At 37.5% G+C, this 13,034-nt stretch overlaps 1 protein-coding gene across 4 annotated transcripts in view; it reads right to left on the bottom strand.

Annotated features, from left to right (window-relative positions):
• LOC134210699 (neurocalcin homolog) overlaps positions 1-13,034 on the bottom strand; it is a 493,920-nt gene that overhangs the window by 16,765 nt on the left and 464,121 nt on the right. For 2 of the 4 annotated variants that reach the window (XM_062686925.1, XM_062686924.1), the window contains exon 2: positions 6,566-7,136. In XM_062686925.1, the coding sequence (XP_062542909.1) occupies positions 6,566-6,635 (70 nt within the window). In that variant the 5' untranslated portion in view covers positions 6,636-7,136. The remainder of the gene's footprint in view (positions 1-6,565; positions 7,137-13,034) is intronic. The other 2 variants (XM_062686923.1, XM_062686922.1) reach the window with 1 other exon arrangement.

Genomic DNA, 13,034 nt, shown 5'->3' with positions numbered 1-13,034 from the left:
TTTAGCTTAGCTTTTAGCTTAGCTTTAGCTTAGCTTAGCTTTAGCTTTTAGCTTTAGCTTAGCTTTAGCTTAGCTTTAGCTTAGCTTTAGCTTAGCTTTAGCTTAGCTTTAGCTTAGCTTTAGCTTAGCTTTAGCTTAGCTTTAGCTTAGCTTTAGCTTAGCTTTAGCTTAGCTTTAGCTTAGCTTTAGCTTAGCTTTAACGTACAGATTTGGGTTTTTCCACTCCATTCTGGTATAGAAAGAGCTAAAAAGATGTTGATGCATCAGAAAATATCTCTAGAAACAAAATGTCCAAAACTGAGAATATGTCCAAAAATATCCATGTGATCCGAGACGAGCCACCCTAGGGCTGAACGTCTCGCAAATAAAGACAAAAAAATCTATGTGCCCATAAGACAATAAATTACCGAGTTTTGAATCAATCTAACCTATTTCAGGGTCCCCAAAAACGTCCTGGAATTCAAAAGATGCGATCTACCCGATCAGCCAACGATGTATCCGTTTACTGCCCATGATTTCATAGTTGACGTATTAACCATTCAAAATTTCAGCAAATTTGACTTATTGCGCCTTTACTAGGGCAATTTAACCGCTGCTATATCGATACGTTGTTGGATCCAAACCTCATTGAAGTGTTTAAGGGTTGAAATGTTTTAAATTTGAGATGTTTGTCCCCAAATTATTCGAAACATATGCTAAAGTGCAATGGCTGTTACGTCAACTGTGAAATCATGAGCAGTTTAGCGCAATACATTACAGCAGGTTCATTGAGCCAACACGATTTCATTTACTATTTTCATAAGCTACAATACGGTCTCCATGGTTCGATGTTCTACAACTCGATATCGACTCGTGGAAGCAAATGATGCCATTCTAAAAATATTTTCTTGGTTACTCTGATGGTTCTTTCGAATAATTTTCCAAGGAACTTCTATGACACAGCTCGTTGTATGCTTGAGTCAATGGTTCTTTCATTAGCGATTCATAGAAGGTCGACTGTATAGACCCTTTTTCCAACTCGGAACATATGATCTATGAATCGAATGGTGTATGATATGATATCGCAGTAGGTCCATTTAGTTGATATGACTTCAATTATTATTCATACAAGCTACTACAGACGTACTAAGGAGTATCTATAGTCAATACCTGGCCATAAACCACATTTATGAAATTGAATAAACCCAAACAAATATAGTTCCATTCGATAATATATAGTTTGTAGAATAACCATGCGGGGTTTTCAGGACGAAACAAGTATGTCTACATTGAAAGATAGTCGATGAAAGTCTGTATTTTTTTAAAATAAAATTAATAGCGTTTTTCTTCATTCCAATATGCTCTTAAAATGAGTTATTCGCAGCGTTATTTACTATTTTGATGGACTTTTCAATATAGACTTTCTAGTTTGGGGTATGTTAGTTCATATGATGAACTAATATGTAAGTTTATTTGAGTTGTTTATGCACTCTAAGCATATTTTAAACACTCGTTCAGACACGCTAATAATTTTTCTCAAATTTTAAAATTAAGTTTTAGTTGTGAATAAAATAGAATAGAATTCTGAAAACAGAACAGAATGAAAGATAGCTTTTCCACGCTTCTATTGCTGCCAAGAGCTTATCCGAACTCGTCCGAACTCCAGAGTTATACTACTTTGAATAAAAAGTTAGATTTTCAGTGTTCTTTGTTTGTAGCACATAGGAATCGCCAAGAAATCCATAATTTCATTATGTATTATGACGGATAATGATATACTAATGATAAAATATGTTATCCAACCAGTTATACTTATAACTGTTGATGTTTGGTGTTTTTTTTAGATAGATCGCCAATTTAAAATACATACCATATACCCTTAATCAAACTAAAAATCAAATGTCGCCAAAAATGATCAGAATCAAATTGTAACATTAGTTAAACTTCATACAAGTGTAAATAACATCAATGAAAGCACCAAATAATTATGGCCAGGAATTTACCTCATTTACTCCTATGTGAGACGTGAACGCAGAACAAATCGCATCATTGTGCATCTTGACTCAAGATCATTTTAGAAAACCTTGGATATTGTATGAGATGGAAATGTTAATGGAAATAAGGATCATATGCTTATTACATCAGATTTGGTAAATACCGAGGATGATGATATTGCGAAAGTCTTGATTGATCTATGGACTATGAACTAAACTCAAAATATTTTGGAGTACCTTGAAGATCCCGTAATTGGGTTTGCATGATGCGTTGATGCCTATTGAATTAGATTGGTTGTATACTGGTGATGAGGAAATTGCAAAAACCTTGGTTGGTACGGTAGATGCCGTGGGCCGAACTCCAGAACGTTTTGGAGGATCTCGTATTCAAAATAGGATTTGCATGATGCGTATAAGCTTATTGAACCAGATTGGGTCTATACCGACGATGAGGGCATTGCATAAGCCTTGATTGATCTGACTGAACTGAACTCCAGGACATTTTGGAGTACATTGAGCATGCACATGAGCAGTACATGAGCATTCTAGAAAATTGGATTTACATGATGCGTATATGCTCATTGAACCAGATTGGGTGTATACCGGCGATGAGGACATTGCAAAAACCTTGGTTGATCCGGTAGGTATCGTGGGCTGAACTCCAGAACGTTTTGAAGTACCTTGAGCATCTCGTATTCCGGAAAATTAATCACAGGCATAATGTTCAGGATGGCTCAACTTGGCTTGTTGAGTATTCAGAACTATCAAACAATGTGATTTAGGATTCAAACATGTCAGATCCATTTCCATGCTCTCAGAAGCGAACTCTTCCCAAGGTTTCGGATATCTGGCTCTTCAGGGTTCAAACAAATTTGACCCCCGATATTTTTCCTGCAAAGCCAACATCCTGGTGAACAGTTTTGTTGAAGAAATTAGGGAACTATCTCTCTTCTGTGATTTTATACATCCAATCTAAAACGCTGGGCATATGTGATACATCCGTCCTGAAAGGGTGACTTTACTTTGTCCACTTCACTGATCGATCTTCACGGTGATAGGCAACTTTCCATAAATTCGCTTGGCGTAATGTCGTTAAGTATAATTCGAATATGGATAATTACCATGCTGAGGGTGGCTGGGTTCGATTCCCGGTGCCAGTCTAGGCAATTTTAGGTTTGGAAATTCGCTCGACTTCCCTGGGCATTAAAGTATCATCGTGCTAGCCTCATGATACACGAATGCGGAAATATATATATCGTTAATTTGTTGTTATTTTTCGGTTTATATTTACCGAAAAATATAAACAAATTAACGATATAAAAGTTCACGGTGACCCAAACCCTATCAAGTGAATGCGGAAATAGTACTTAACTTTGAAACTTGCAGTTAATAACTGTGAAAGTGATTAATGAACACTAAGCTGCGAGGCGGCAATGTCCCAGTGATGCCAATTAAGAAGAAGAGAAATCTGCATTCTTTGGGAAGCATAGTGCCAAAGGATTATTAGTTCCGAGAAACATGCGGTTGAAGAAAAGATTTATCTCTTGCTGAGTATCGTAGTTGTGTAGTAGCCAATGAAGACAATTTGATCACTGCATCGTAGCAGTGAAACTCTGATAATTGTACTTGAATTTCTTATTCATAAAAAAATGCGTACTGTGAAGAAGTAATCACTCTCTTCATAATTATGAGAAGAAATGTGATATGTCACAGCTATCAAACTACGGCGAATGGAGTATATTTCCAGAATCTTTATTTTTGAAATCCTCGTACTTATATTTGATTATGAAAGTTGATTGTGCACACACCATGATATCAAAAAAATTAGATGTTTAGGAAAGATTGCCTTGAAAAACAAATGTAATCAAATAATCAATCAAACATGATTCTTCTTCTTCTTCAACGGCTCTACATTCCAACTGTAACTTGATCTGATTTTTAACTTAGCGTTCTACTAGCATTTCCATATTTATTAACCTTCCTGGAGTGCTAAAAAACCCGGATTTGACTTTGCAATATCTCCGGCATTTCTCAGACAAATTTACACGTTTACATACCCGAAATAATTGTCAACTCATAAATTTTCCGAAACTTAATTCAGATTCATGATCGCATTTTTTTATAAGCAAAAATGTCCCAAAAATTATATCAAAGATGGGAAATGTGATGTGGTCGATATTGCTGTAGATATTCTAGGTCAGAGGTTCTCAACCTGTGGAGTACATGTATCCTTGGGGCTACCTTTGATGATCACTGAGGGTACCTGATTCAAAAATGCGTAATGGCGGATGTTGTACTATAATTGCAAAAAATACTATTTTTAGGATTTTTTTTACAAATAGATGGAATTGTATTTGACCTTGAAATTCATAATAACCTCTTTATAGCCTATTCCGTGCCGTCATTTTTAAACTATTAAATTAAACAGAAATTTTCATATAGTGCTAAAATGTTTAAAGCCATATCGGTTAGTGAATAACAATAAGTAATCGATAAACAGGAATAAAACCTGACTATCCGAACAGAACCGAGTCGCCTTCAGCATGATTACTTTGTAGCAATACATATTTCCACTGAGCAATGGGAAGCCCAGGATTCACAACACAGTATTATCATTTTAATTTCATTAAATATTTAAGCTATGCGTATACACAGCACATGTTTCTTAAATGAACAAATTGATATCAATTTGGCGAAATAGAATCCACGTGTCTTGATGAGACTTGAGCCTACCCCTCCTTCTAGCTACATAGCCGTGATAACCCTTTGCGCAACATCATATAGATCACGTTTGTGGAAAAACCATCTAAATTTACTCCGGTAGCTGTTTTGCAAATTAAATATCATTGTCACATGTGCTTTACTGTTGTATATCTACTCTACAGTAATCTTGTTCACATTGAGTAATATCGAGCATGAGGATGTAGTGAATTTGATCCCACTATGACACATGGATTTTTTTTTTGCCAAAAATAACATCAATGTGCCCCTTTCAGAAACACGTGCTGTGCATATGCGCGGTAAGAATGTTTAACAAAAATGATTCTTCATACAACCTGTGTGTCGAATTGCAATTAATTTGAATTAAAATTTCAATGTCTCAAATAAAATCCCAAGATTCTTAAGCACTTTTACGGTTCCTAACTGCGAAGTTATAAAACCAAGTAGTATTTTAAAATTCATATTTCATTACCCCAACACGATGAAACTCTTATGCTTAGGGAAGTTGAGAATTTTTTTAAAACTGGATCGGAAAGCGAACTAGCCACCATCACCGTGGTCTTGCATCGGAAAACTACACATTTCAGGAACTATTTATTTAAAGAAAATCAAACGTCTTTATTTCTTTTGTCCAAATTACAAAGGATTTATCGAACTTCAAGTTCCAAATTTTTGGTGCTAGGTTGAAGTAAATGAATCTTTGATGTTTTGTCAGAATCCCAAGATTTATTTTTTAAATTTGGCATAATCAAATTGAATTGCCCGGTTTCAAAATCGAGTGAAAAGTGATTACCCACTTTTACAAGTGAGCCTGAAACATACCTGGGTCTAAAAAAAAACTAGGGGGTACCTCAAGCTATACAAAGCTCCGAAGAGGTTGAGAACCGCTGTTCTAGGTTCTCCAAATTATTTTGGAGTTCAGACCTAAAAGATCTACCACGTTAACTACGCTATGTACAATACCAATAGCACCCCATTGTGTCCAAATATGCACTTAGAGGCCATGCGTATGATTCACGATTTAAATATGTCCAATAGAGTGATTCAAATTTTGACTTTTTTGCCCCCCGATGCTTAAACGATTGCATTTGCCTTTTTATTAACCCACCAAAACTTTTAGCTAATTTGGATGTAAATTGAGTGAGCACGCGCGGTTTGAAGTTTGTGTGAAAATTTCAACTTATGAGTATATCGGCAACATAAGAAATTTTACAAGGAAACAGGCCGTCTTTGTTGCGAAACGATTTAATGCTCGCAAGAAAAGTTATTAAGGAAATACTGAATCGTGGGAAATTCAATTTAACACGTAAAAGAATAACATCAATATCAATAATGAGCATTTTTGTTTTCTTCATAACTTTGCTTCCAAAAGAGAAAACGCTTCGCAACAACAACTGCCTTTCAGCTTGAGAAGTATTCTGTGTAGGCAATGTGTTGATTATATTAAAATAGTTCATGGGCCACCTCTCGGAACGATCTTCCACATAAGGGTCAGTTTTCACAGTAATTTCCATACAAACTTCAAATGACGTGTGCACAGTCAAATTACATCCAAAATTGCTAAAAATTCAGGAGGATTATTAAAATGGCAAATGCAATCGTTTAAGGGCAAAAAGTCAAAATTTGAATCACTCTAATGTCCAATGTTCTAAGCTTTCCAAAGTATTATTGAGATCAGACTTGAAGGTTATGCGTGTGATTAACGATTTAGATATGTCCAAATAGGATGTTCTGAATAAATTTGAATCTTTTCAAAACCTGTAAAAGTTGACGCCGAAGCAATGCGCTAGCAAAATTTAAGATGATCATACTCTATCAACTTCTCTTTATTCACACCCGCATTATGTTTCGCCCTAATAAATTCAACTCACCTGAAAATTCTGTGTTCTGCTTCAAATCCTCCAGCACCTCGGGCTTCAGTTTGCTGTTCTGCTTTCCCATTGTTGCTGCCGGTGCTGTGCTGTTAGCCTATGCTGTGTCGTTGGTTCGTCCGGCGGGAAGTACTGCGCACTGCAGTTGTTGACTCTTCCTGCTGGTGGTGGTGGTGTGTCCGTACGGAAGGTACGGAATGTGCGATGTGCACCGCGCGTACAACAATAGACCTTTATACTGTCTCCCTCAGATGGACCCTGCTCGGGTGGGTGGGTGACCACGGCGACGTGCCTAGCGGGGTTTATATCCTACGGGTGGTGCCGGCAGGTGGACGCACTCCTAAACGAGGCAGGTACGATAGGGGGAAAAAACTACGCGCTCTAATATCCACGACTTTATGTCCCTTTCCTGTTGGGAATCCTTGCCTTGTCGTGTCTTAATTAAAAAAGATGAAGGGATTTTATTGGGACGCTCGCTGCTTCCAACCGGTGCAACACGACTCGCGACAATCCAACAACGACGAGGGATTCCGAAGGAACGTGCTCGCCTAAACCGCTTTCGCCCTGTCTGCTGAGAAAGGAAAACAGAAGAAAACAGATTCTCATCTTTAATTGTGTCGCTTTTTACTTTTCATGCACCAATATAATCAAATTTCCGCACGTTCACAGTTGACGATGGGCGGAAATGTGTTCTCTGTTGGGTGCATGTCGGGAGGATACACCGACCGTCGTCGCCGTCGATTGCAGATGAGAAGAATGATTGTACAATTCGTGGCTGTTATTTTAAAGTTTGTTGTAGCAGGTGAGATTCTAGACGTAGAACCATTATTATCTGTAAGTTAAATTTGATGTCTCAGGATAAAAGCGCAAATAGGCGAAAAAATAACCGTTTAAACTATATCATGTTCTTGTACCCGTGTCACTGAGTCCAAGATATCAGATTCCGTGTTTGTGCAATGCATAATTAAACACGACCTAAGTCGTTCTTAATCTTACATTTGCAAACGTCGTACTTTTTTCCTTTATGCTATAAGAGCAAACATACATATTTTATTGGTGGTTAAATATGCACTGATAATGGATGGGCTTTGTAGAAGACGTATAAAGTAAAAAAAATAGAAGTATACAAATGCGCATTGCAATTTGCAATAATTTCTAAACGAGATGAGCCGGCCAAGGGCCGAAGATCTCGTTAATAAAGATAAATAATAATAATAATTTCTAAGAGAATTTGTCACATCATCCTTGCACGGTTAATTTTATACAGGCTATTTTTGTTCAGCAAAACATGTACACTTCTTGAACAAAAAAAACTAAACACGACACAATGAAGTTCCTTGTTCCTCATACAAATGCGTCGTCACAGTTCGCCGCTCTACCGAAGGGAGCTAATTCAATTTACCGATTATTGATAGGATACCGCTGCTGACCCCAACACTCAATATAAACTATTCCCCTATCTTTTTATTTCCAACCCCATCATCGCCTTCGATCGTCATCGTTTGACCATGGCACCACCAACTACTCAATCGGAAAGTAGGTACTGCCCCGCTTTTATTAGCGCTGTAATAGAGGGGTCATTCGGCGCCACACTACTGGGCGAAGCGGCGATAGTCCGTGAAAAGAATTAATTTGCCAAGGGAACAGACGGAAAATGCAATCTTGGCCGTCGTCGTCGGTTTTGTTGCTGACATGTGAAAAGAATTAAATAGCTTTTTATAATTGCTTTGCGGTTTGCGGGTTAATCAAACTTTGCTGAAGCGAAATAGTTAGGAGGTGGCATTTACAAATGGATGACATCTGATGAAATAGAATAGTTCAGAAAACTTACCAGTACTAAGATTGATGGTTTTCACTTTCAAAATTAGTTTAAATAACAATTTTCGAAAACTGCAACTGAAATTACCAGCAAAACATTGAAGGTTATAAATCTATTGAAGACGGCCCAATAAGGGTCGATCCAATATTTTCTATTAGGATTCCAACTTTGAGAATTTTCTATTTCTCCGGAAAGAAAAGTCACACCACGGCATTTTCAGCTTATTTAGTAGCGATCAGGGCTACCTTCTTCTTCTTCTTCTTCTTCTTCTTCTATGACTCTACAACTGGAACTTAGCCTGCTTTCCATCTGAGTATTCTATTAACATTTTCTTAGTTATGAATTGAAAGCTTTCTATGCCCGCCATTGCATGAGTATGTATCTTGTGTGGCAAGTACAATGAATATACTATGCCCAGGGAGTCGAATATTTCTCACCTGAAAACATCCTAGACCGGACCGAGAATCGAACTCGCCATTTTCGAATTGGCAATTCTACCGGAATCCGGAAGTTCCTCCAGGAATACCTCCGGAAATTTATCCAGAAATTCCACCGGAAGTTCCTCCAGGAATACCTTCGGAAGTTTCTCCAGGAATTCCTCCGGAGGTTCCTCCAAAAATTCCTTCGGAAATTCTTCCAGGAATTAATCCGGAAGTTTTTCCAGAGATTCCTCTGGAAGTTTTTCAAGGAATCCTTCCAGAAGTTCCTCAAGGAATACATCTGGATTTTCCAGTTTTTCCAATATTTTCTCCGGAATCTTGTTTAGAAATTCCTCCGAAGATTCGTCCAGAAGCTAGTCAAAGATTTCCTCCAGAAGTTCTTCCAAAAATTTCTTCGGTAATTTGTACATAAATTCCTCCATAAGTTCATCCAGAAATTCCTCCGGAAATTTGTTCAGAAATTTCTCTGAATGCTAGTCCAGAAATTATTCCGGAATTTAATTCGGGAAATGTTTCAGAAATTTTCCCTGATATTCCACTAGCAGCTTCTCTAGAAATTCACATTAGAACTTCTTAATATTTTTTTCACATATACAAGAACATTCCATAAATTACATCGAGAACTCTCCTGATTTTCTTTATATTTTTTTTCGAGATTTTAATGGAATTCTCTAGAACTCACCTCAAATCCAGCAGCCAAGAATTCTAGAAATTCCTTCCGAAATTAATTCGGGAATTCCTCCAGATCTGTCCCACAAAATTTCTCTAATAATTCTACTCGAAAGTAGTTTAAGAACTCTTTAGAAGTTTCTTCCAGGTTTCCTCTGGACATTCCTTAAAGAGTTCATTCGGATAATCTTCCGGTTATTCCTTCAGAAATTGCTACCAAAATTCTTGCGAAAGTTTCTCCAAAAACATCTCCACAAATTTCTCTTAAAATCCTCCCGGAAATTTCTCAAAAAAATATTTAAGGAAATACTCCCCCAGAAACTTCTCCAGAAACGATTGAATTTATTTGGCGATAACAGTCGTAATAAGTAACAAATGTGTTTCTGCTCTCATATCCGACTAACTAAAATGTTGGCGCAAAACATTTATTTTCTATTTACTTATTGAAACTGCTATCGCCGAAAAACATGAAGTTGTCAACCCATATATGAGTTCTCCAGAACTGCCGGAAGTCCCCAAAACTATTCTGGATTTTTCTCCGGAAAATTCCATCATTCTACCACGAGATTCTCCACGAGTTCGCACAAAAAAAACCATCCTTTTTACTTCAAGAATTCTTCTATACATCACTCCAAAAATTCCCGTAAATTTTTCCTAAAATTTCTCGCGAAATTTATTTTGAAATTCGCCCAAAAAATCTTGAAGGTATTCTCCAGTATCTTCCACGAATGGCGCCGGGATATTTTTCTTTCAGAAGAATTCAAGATTTTTTTTGTAGAAACATCCGACGGAATTCCTGAAATATTTTCTGAAACTATTTATGGGAGATTTATTGAAGAAATTCTCGCATTAATTCTGGTTTGAATCCCTGGAGGATTGTTTGGATTAGTTCTTGATTCAATTTTCGATGAAATGTTTGGCTTTCCAATGGACTTTCTGAAAGAATTCTCTTCAAAAAAAAAACTTGGAAAAGTTGTTGAAGAAATTCTGGAATTTGAAGTATTTTTAAAGAAATTTCTGGAGGTGTAGGGTATCCAATTATGGTTTGAACCAAATGGCGGGTTTCAGATGAGCCGGCAGAACGAAGTTGATCTATTTTATTAATGGGACATGTTAGAACTGCGATTTCTAGTTTATATGGAAGCTTAGTTCATAATTTTTCTAAAAACATCCTGGGTGCACATATTTATACTTAGTTTCATTGAAAAAAAAACTTAATAATTACATAACTTTGATTCGTACCGGGAGCGGGCCATTTGGCATAAAGTCATTTGGCATAACGCCATTTGGCATAAGGTCATTTGGCATAAAGGCCATTTGGCATAATGGTCATTTGGCATAACGGACATTTGGCAGAATTGTAACCAACGTCAAAAGTGAGGGTCATTTGGCATAACGGACATTTGGCATAATTTTTCTTTGGGTTCGCTAAATGGTGACTAAGTGGTGCGGGAAACACCCCGAAATAGTAAATATAACACCCATCGATAACAATATTAAAAATACATTATCCTCTCGTGGAAAGAATGCATTTGCAATTCAATGCAAAAGTAGGTGCATGCCCGGATTAGAGCAGTGGTGGATGTAATCCCCTCTTTAAAAGTAGGCTTCCCGAGCAGCACAAGTCAGACAAAAATGGTTGCATCAACTTGATTGTGACTGAATTCGGTCACATATGAGTTGCAGTAACCCATGTGGAACATGTGTGCTGCTAGGGTTGTGGCCGGATTATGGCAATGAAGGATGTGATCCCTTCTTTAAAAGTAGGTGCTTGCCGGATTATGGCAATGCAGGATATGATCTCTTCTTTAAAAGTAGGCGATTGTCCGGATTATTATAATGGTGGATGTGATTCCTTCTTTAAAGTAGGTGCTTGCCCGGATTATGGCAATGGAGGATATGATCTCTTATTTAAAAGTAGACGCTTGCCCGGATTAAGGTCATGGTGGATGCGATCCCTTCTTTAAAAGTAGGCGCTTGCATGGATTATGGTAATGGTGGATGTGATTCCTTCTTTAAAAGAAGGCGCTTGCCCGGATTGAGGCAATAGTGGAAGTGATCCCTTCTTTAAAAGTAGGCGCTTGCATGGATCATGGCAATGGAGGATGTGATCCCTTCTTTAAAAGTAGGCGCCTGCCCGGATTATGACAATGGTGGATGTGACTTCTACTTTAAAAGAAGGTGCTTGCCCGGATTGAGGCAATGGTGGATGTGATCCCTTCTTTAAAAATAGGCGCTTGCACGGATTATGACAATGGAGGAATGGATCTGTTCTTTAAAAGTAGGCGCTTGTCCGGATTGAAACAATGGTGGATGTAATCTCTTCATTAAAAGTAGGTGTGTGGCCTGAATTGTGGCAATGCAATGGTGGATGTGATCCCTTCTTTAAAAGTAGACCCTGCCCGGATTATAACATCGGTAGATGTGACTACTTCTTTATAAGTAGGCGCTTGTCGGGAATAAATCAATGGTAGATGTGATCTCTTCCCCGAATAACACAATCCAGATTGATTTGGTTGCAATAACTTTGGTTTGGTTTTAGTAACTCGTCGATGACAAGTGTGTTGCTTGAGGAAATGGTGGATTTGATCCGGTCTTAAGGCGCATGCCCGGATTGAAGCAATGGTGGATGTAATCCCTACTAATAATAATAAGTCAATGATGGATGTGATCCCTCTCTCGGAAGTAATTCTGCCGTTTTGTTATTTCGTTCTTCCGGAAAATGTCTACCATCAGTCTAAATTTATCAGAAAACAGCCTTGAACTACTTTATCTACGCTAAACATTACATGAAATATCCCTTTCGCTTTCACAGTTCGAAATTATGCTAAATGTCCGTTATGCCAAATGACCCACTTTTTTCTTGCAGTTCAAAATTATGCCAAATGTCCGTTATGCCAAATGACCATTATGCCAAATGGCCTTTATGCCAAATGACCTTATGCCAAATGGCGTTATGCCAAATGGCTTTATGCCAAATGACCCAGACCCATTCGTACCATAGTTTGAACTACACTGTTCATGGTTTGAACTAAATTCGTACCATGGTTTGAACTACTGCAGCAGCCAGCAGCTCCTAAATATAATACTAATAACATGCATGAAACGCTGAGAAAATCTATAGAAAAGCAAATTCGTTTTACTATTCATCTTCTCACATTAGTTTAGTAACTCGAAACGTTTGAAAATCGTCTAAATTATCGATATGAAAATTGCGATTTTTTCATATCGGAAATGTAAACAAAATGCTCCAGCTAAGCGCATGCAGCGCTCCTAGCGGACAGCAGCAGAATATGACTGCATTTACAAGTTCAAACCATGATAAGAATTTAGTTCAAACCATGATCAGTTTTTACCTTGTATAAATGTTACTAATTTAACTATTTAAAACTGTTTCTCCATTGTATGATGATGTCAATCGATTACAGATAAAAATAGCGTTCTTTTGGTATATTGATCTCACTCCTGTGTCATAAAATGCGTCCTTTACGAGCTTTTTGAAATTATGCCATTGGTGGGGGGGATTTAGCGCAAATTCAGG

The sequence above is a fragment of the Armigeres subalbatus genome, chromosome 2 (genome assembly GCF_024139115.2).
Source record: "Armigeres subalbatus isolate Guangzhou_Male chromosome 2, GZ_Asu_2, whole genome shotgun sequence".
NCBI classification, from domain to species: Eukaryota; Metazoa; Arthropoda; class Insecta; order Diptera; family Culicidae; genus Armigeres; species Armigeres subalbatus.
The sequence above is the reverse complement of the archived record's forward strand: the minus strand, read 5'-3'. Positions and strand labels throughout refer to the sequence as shown.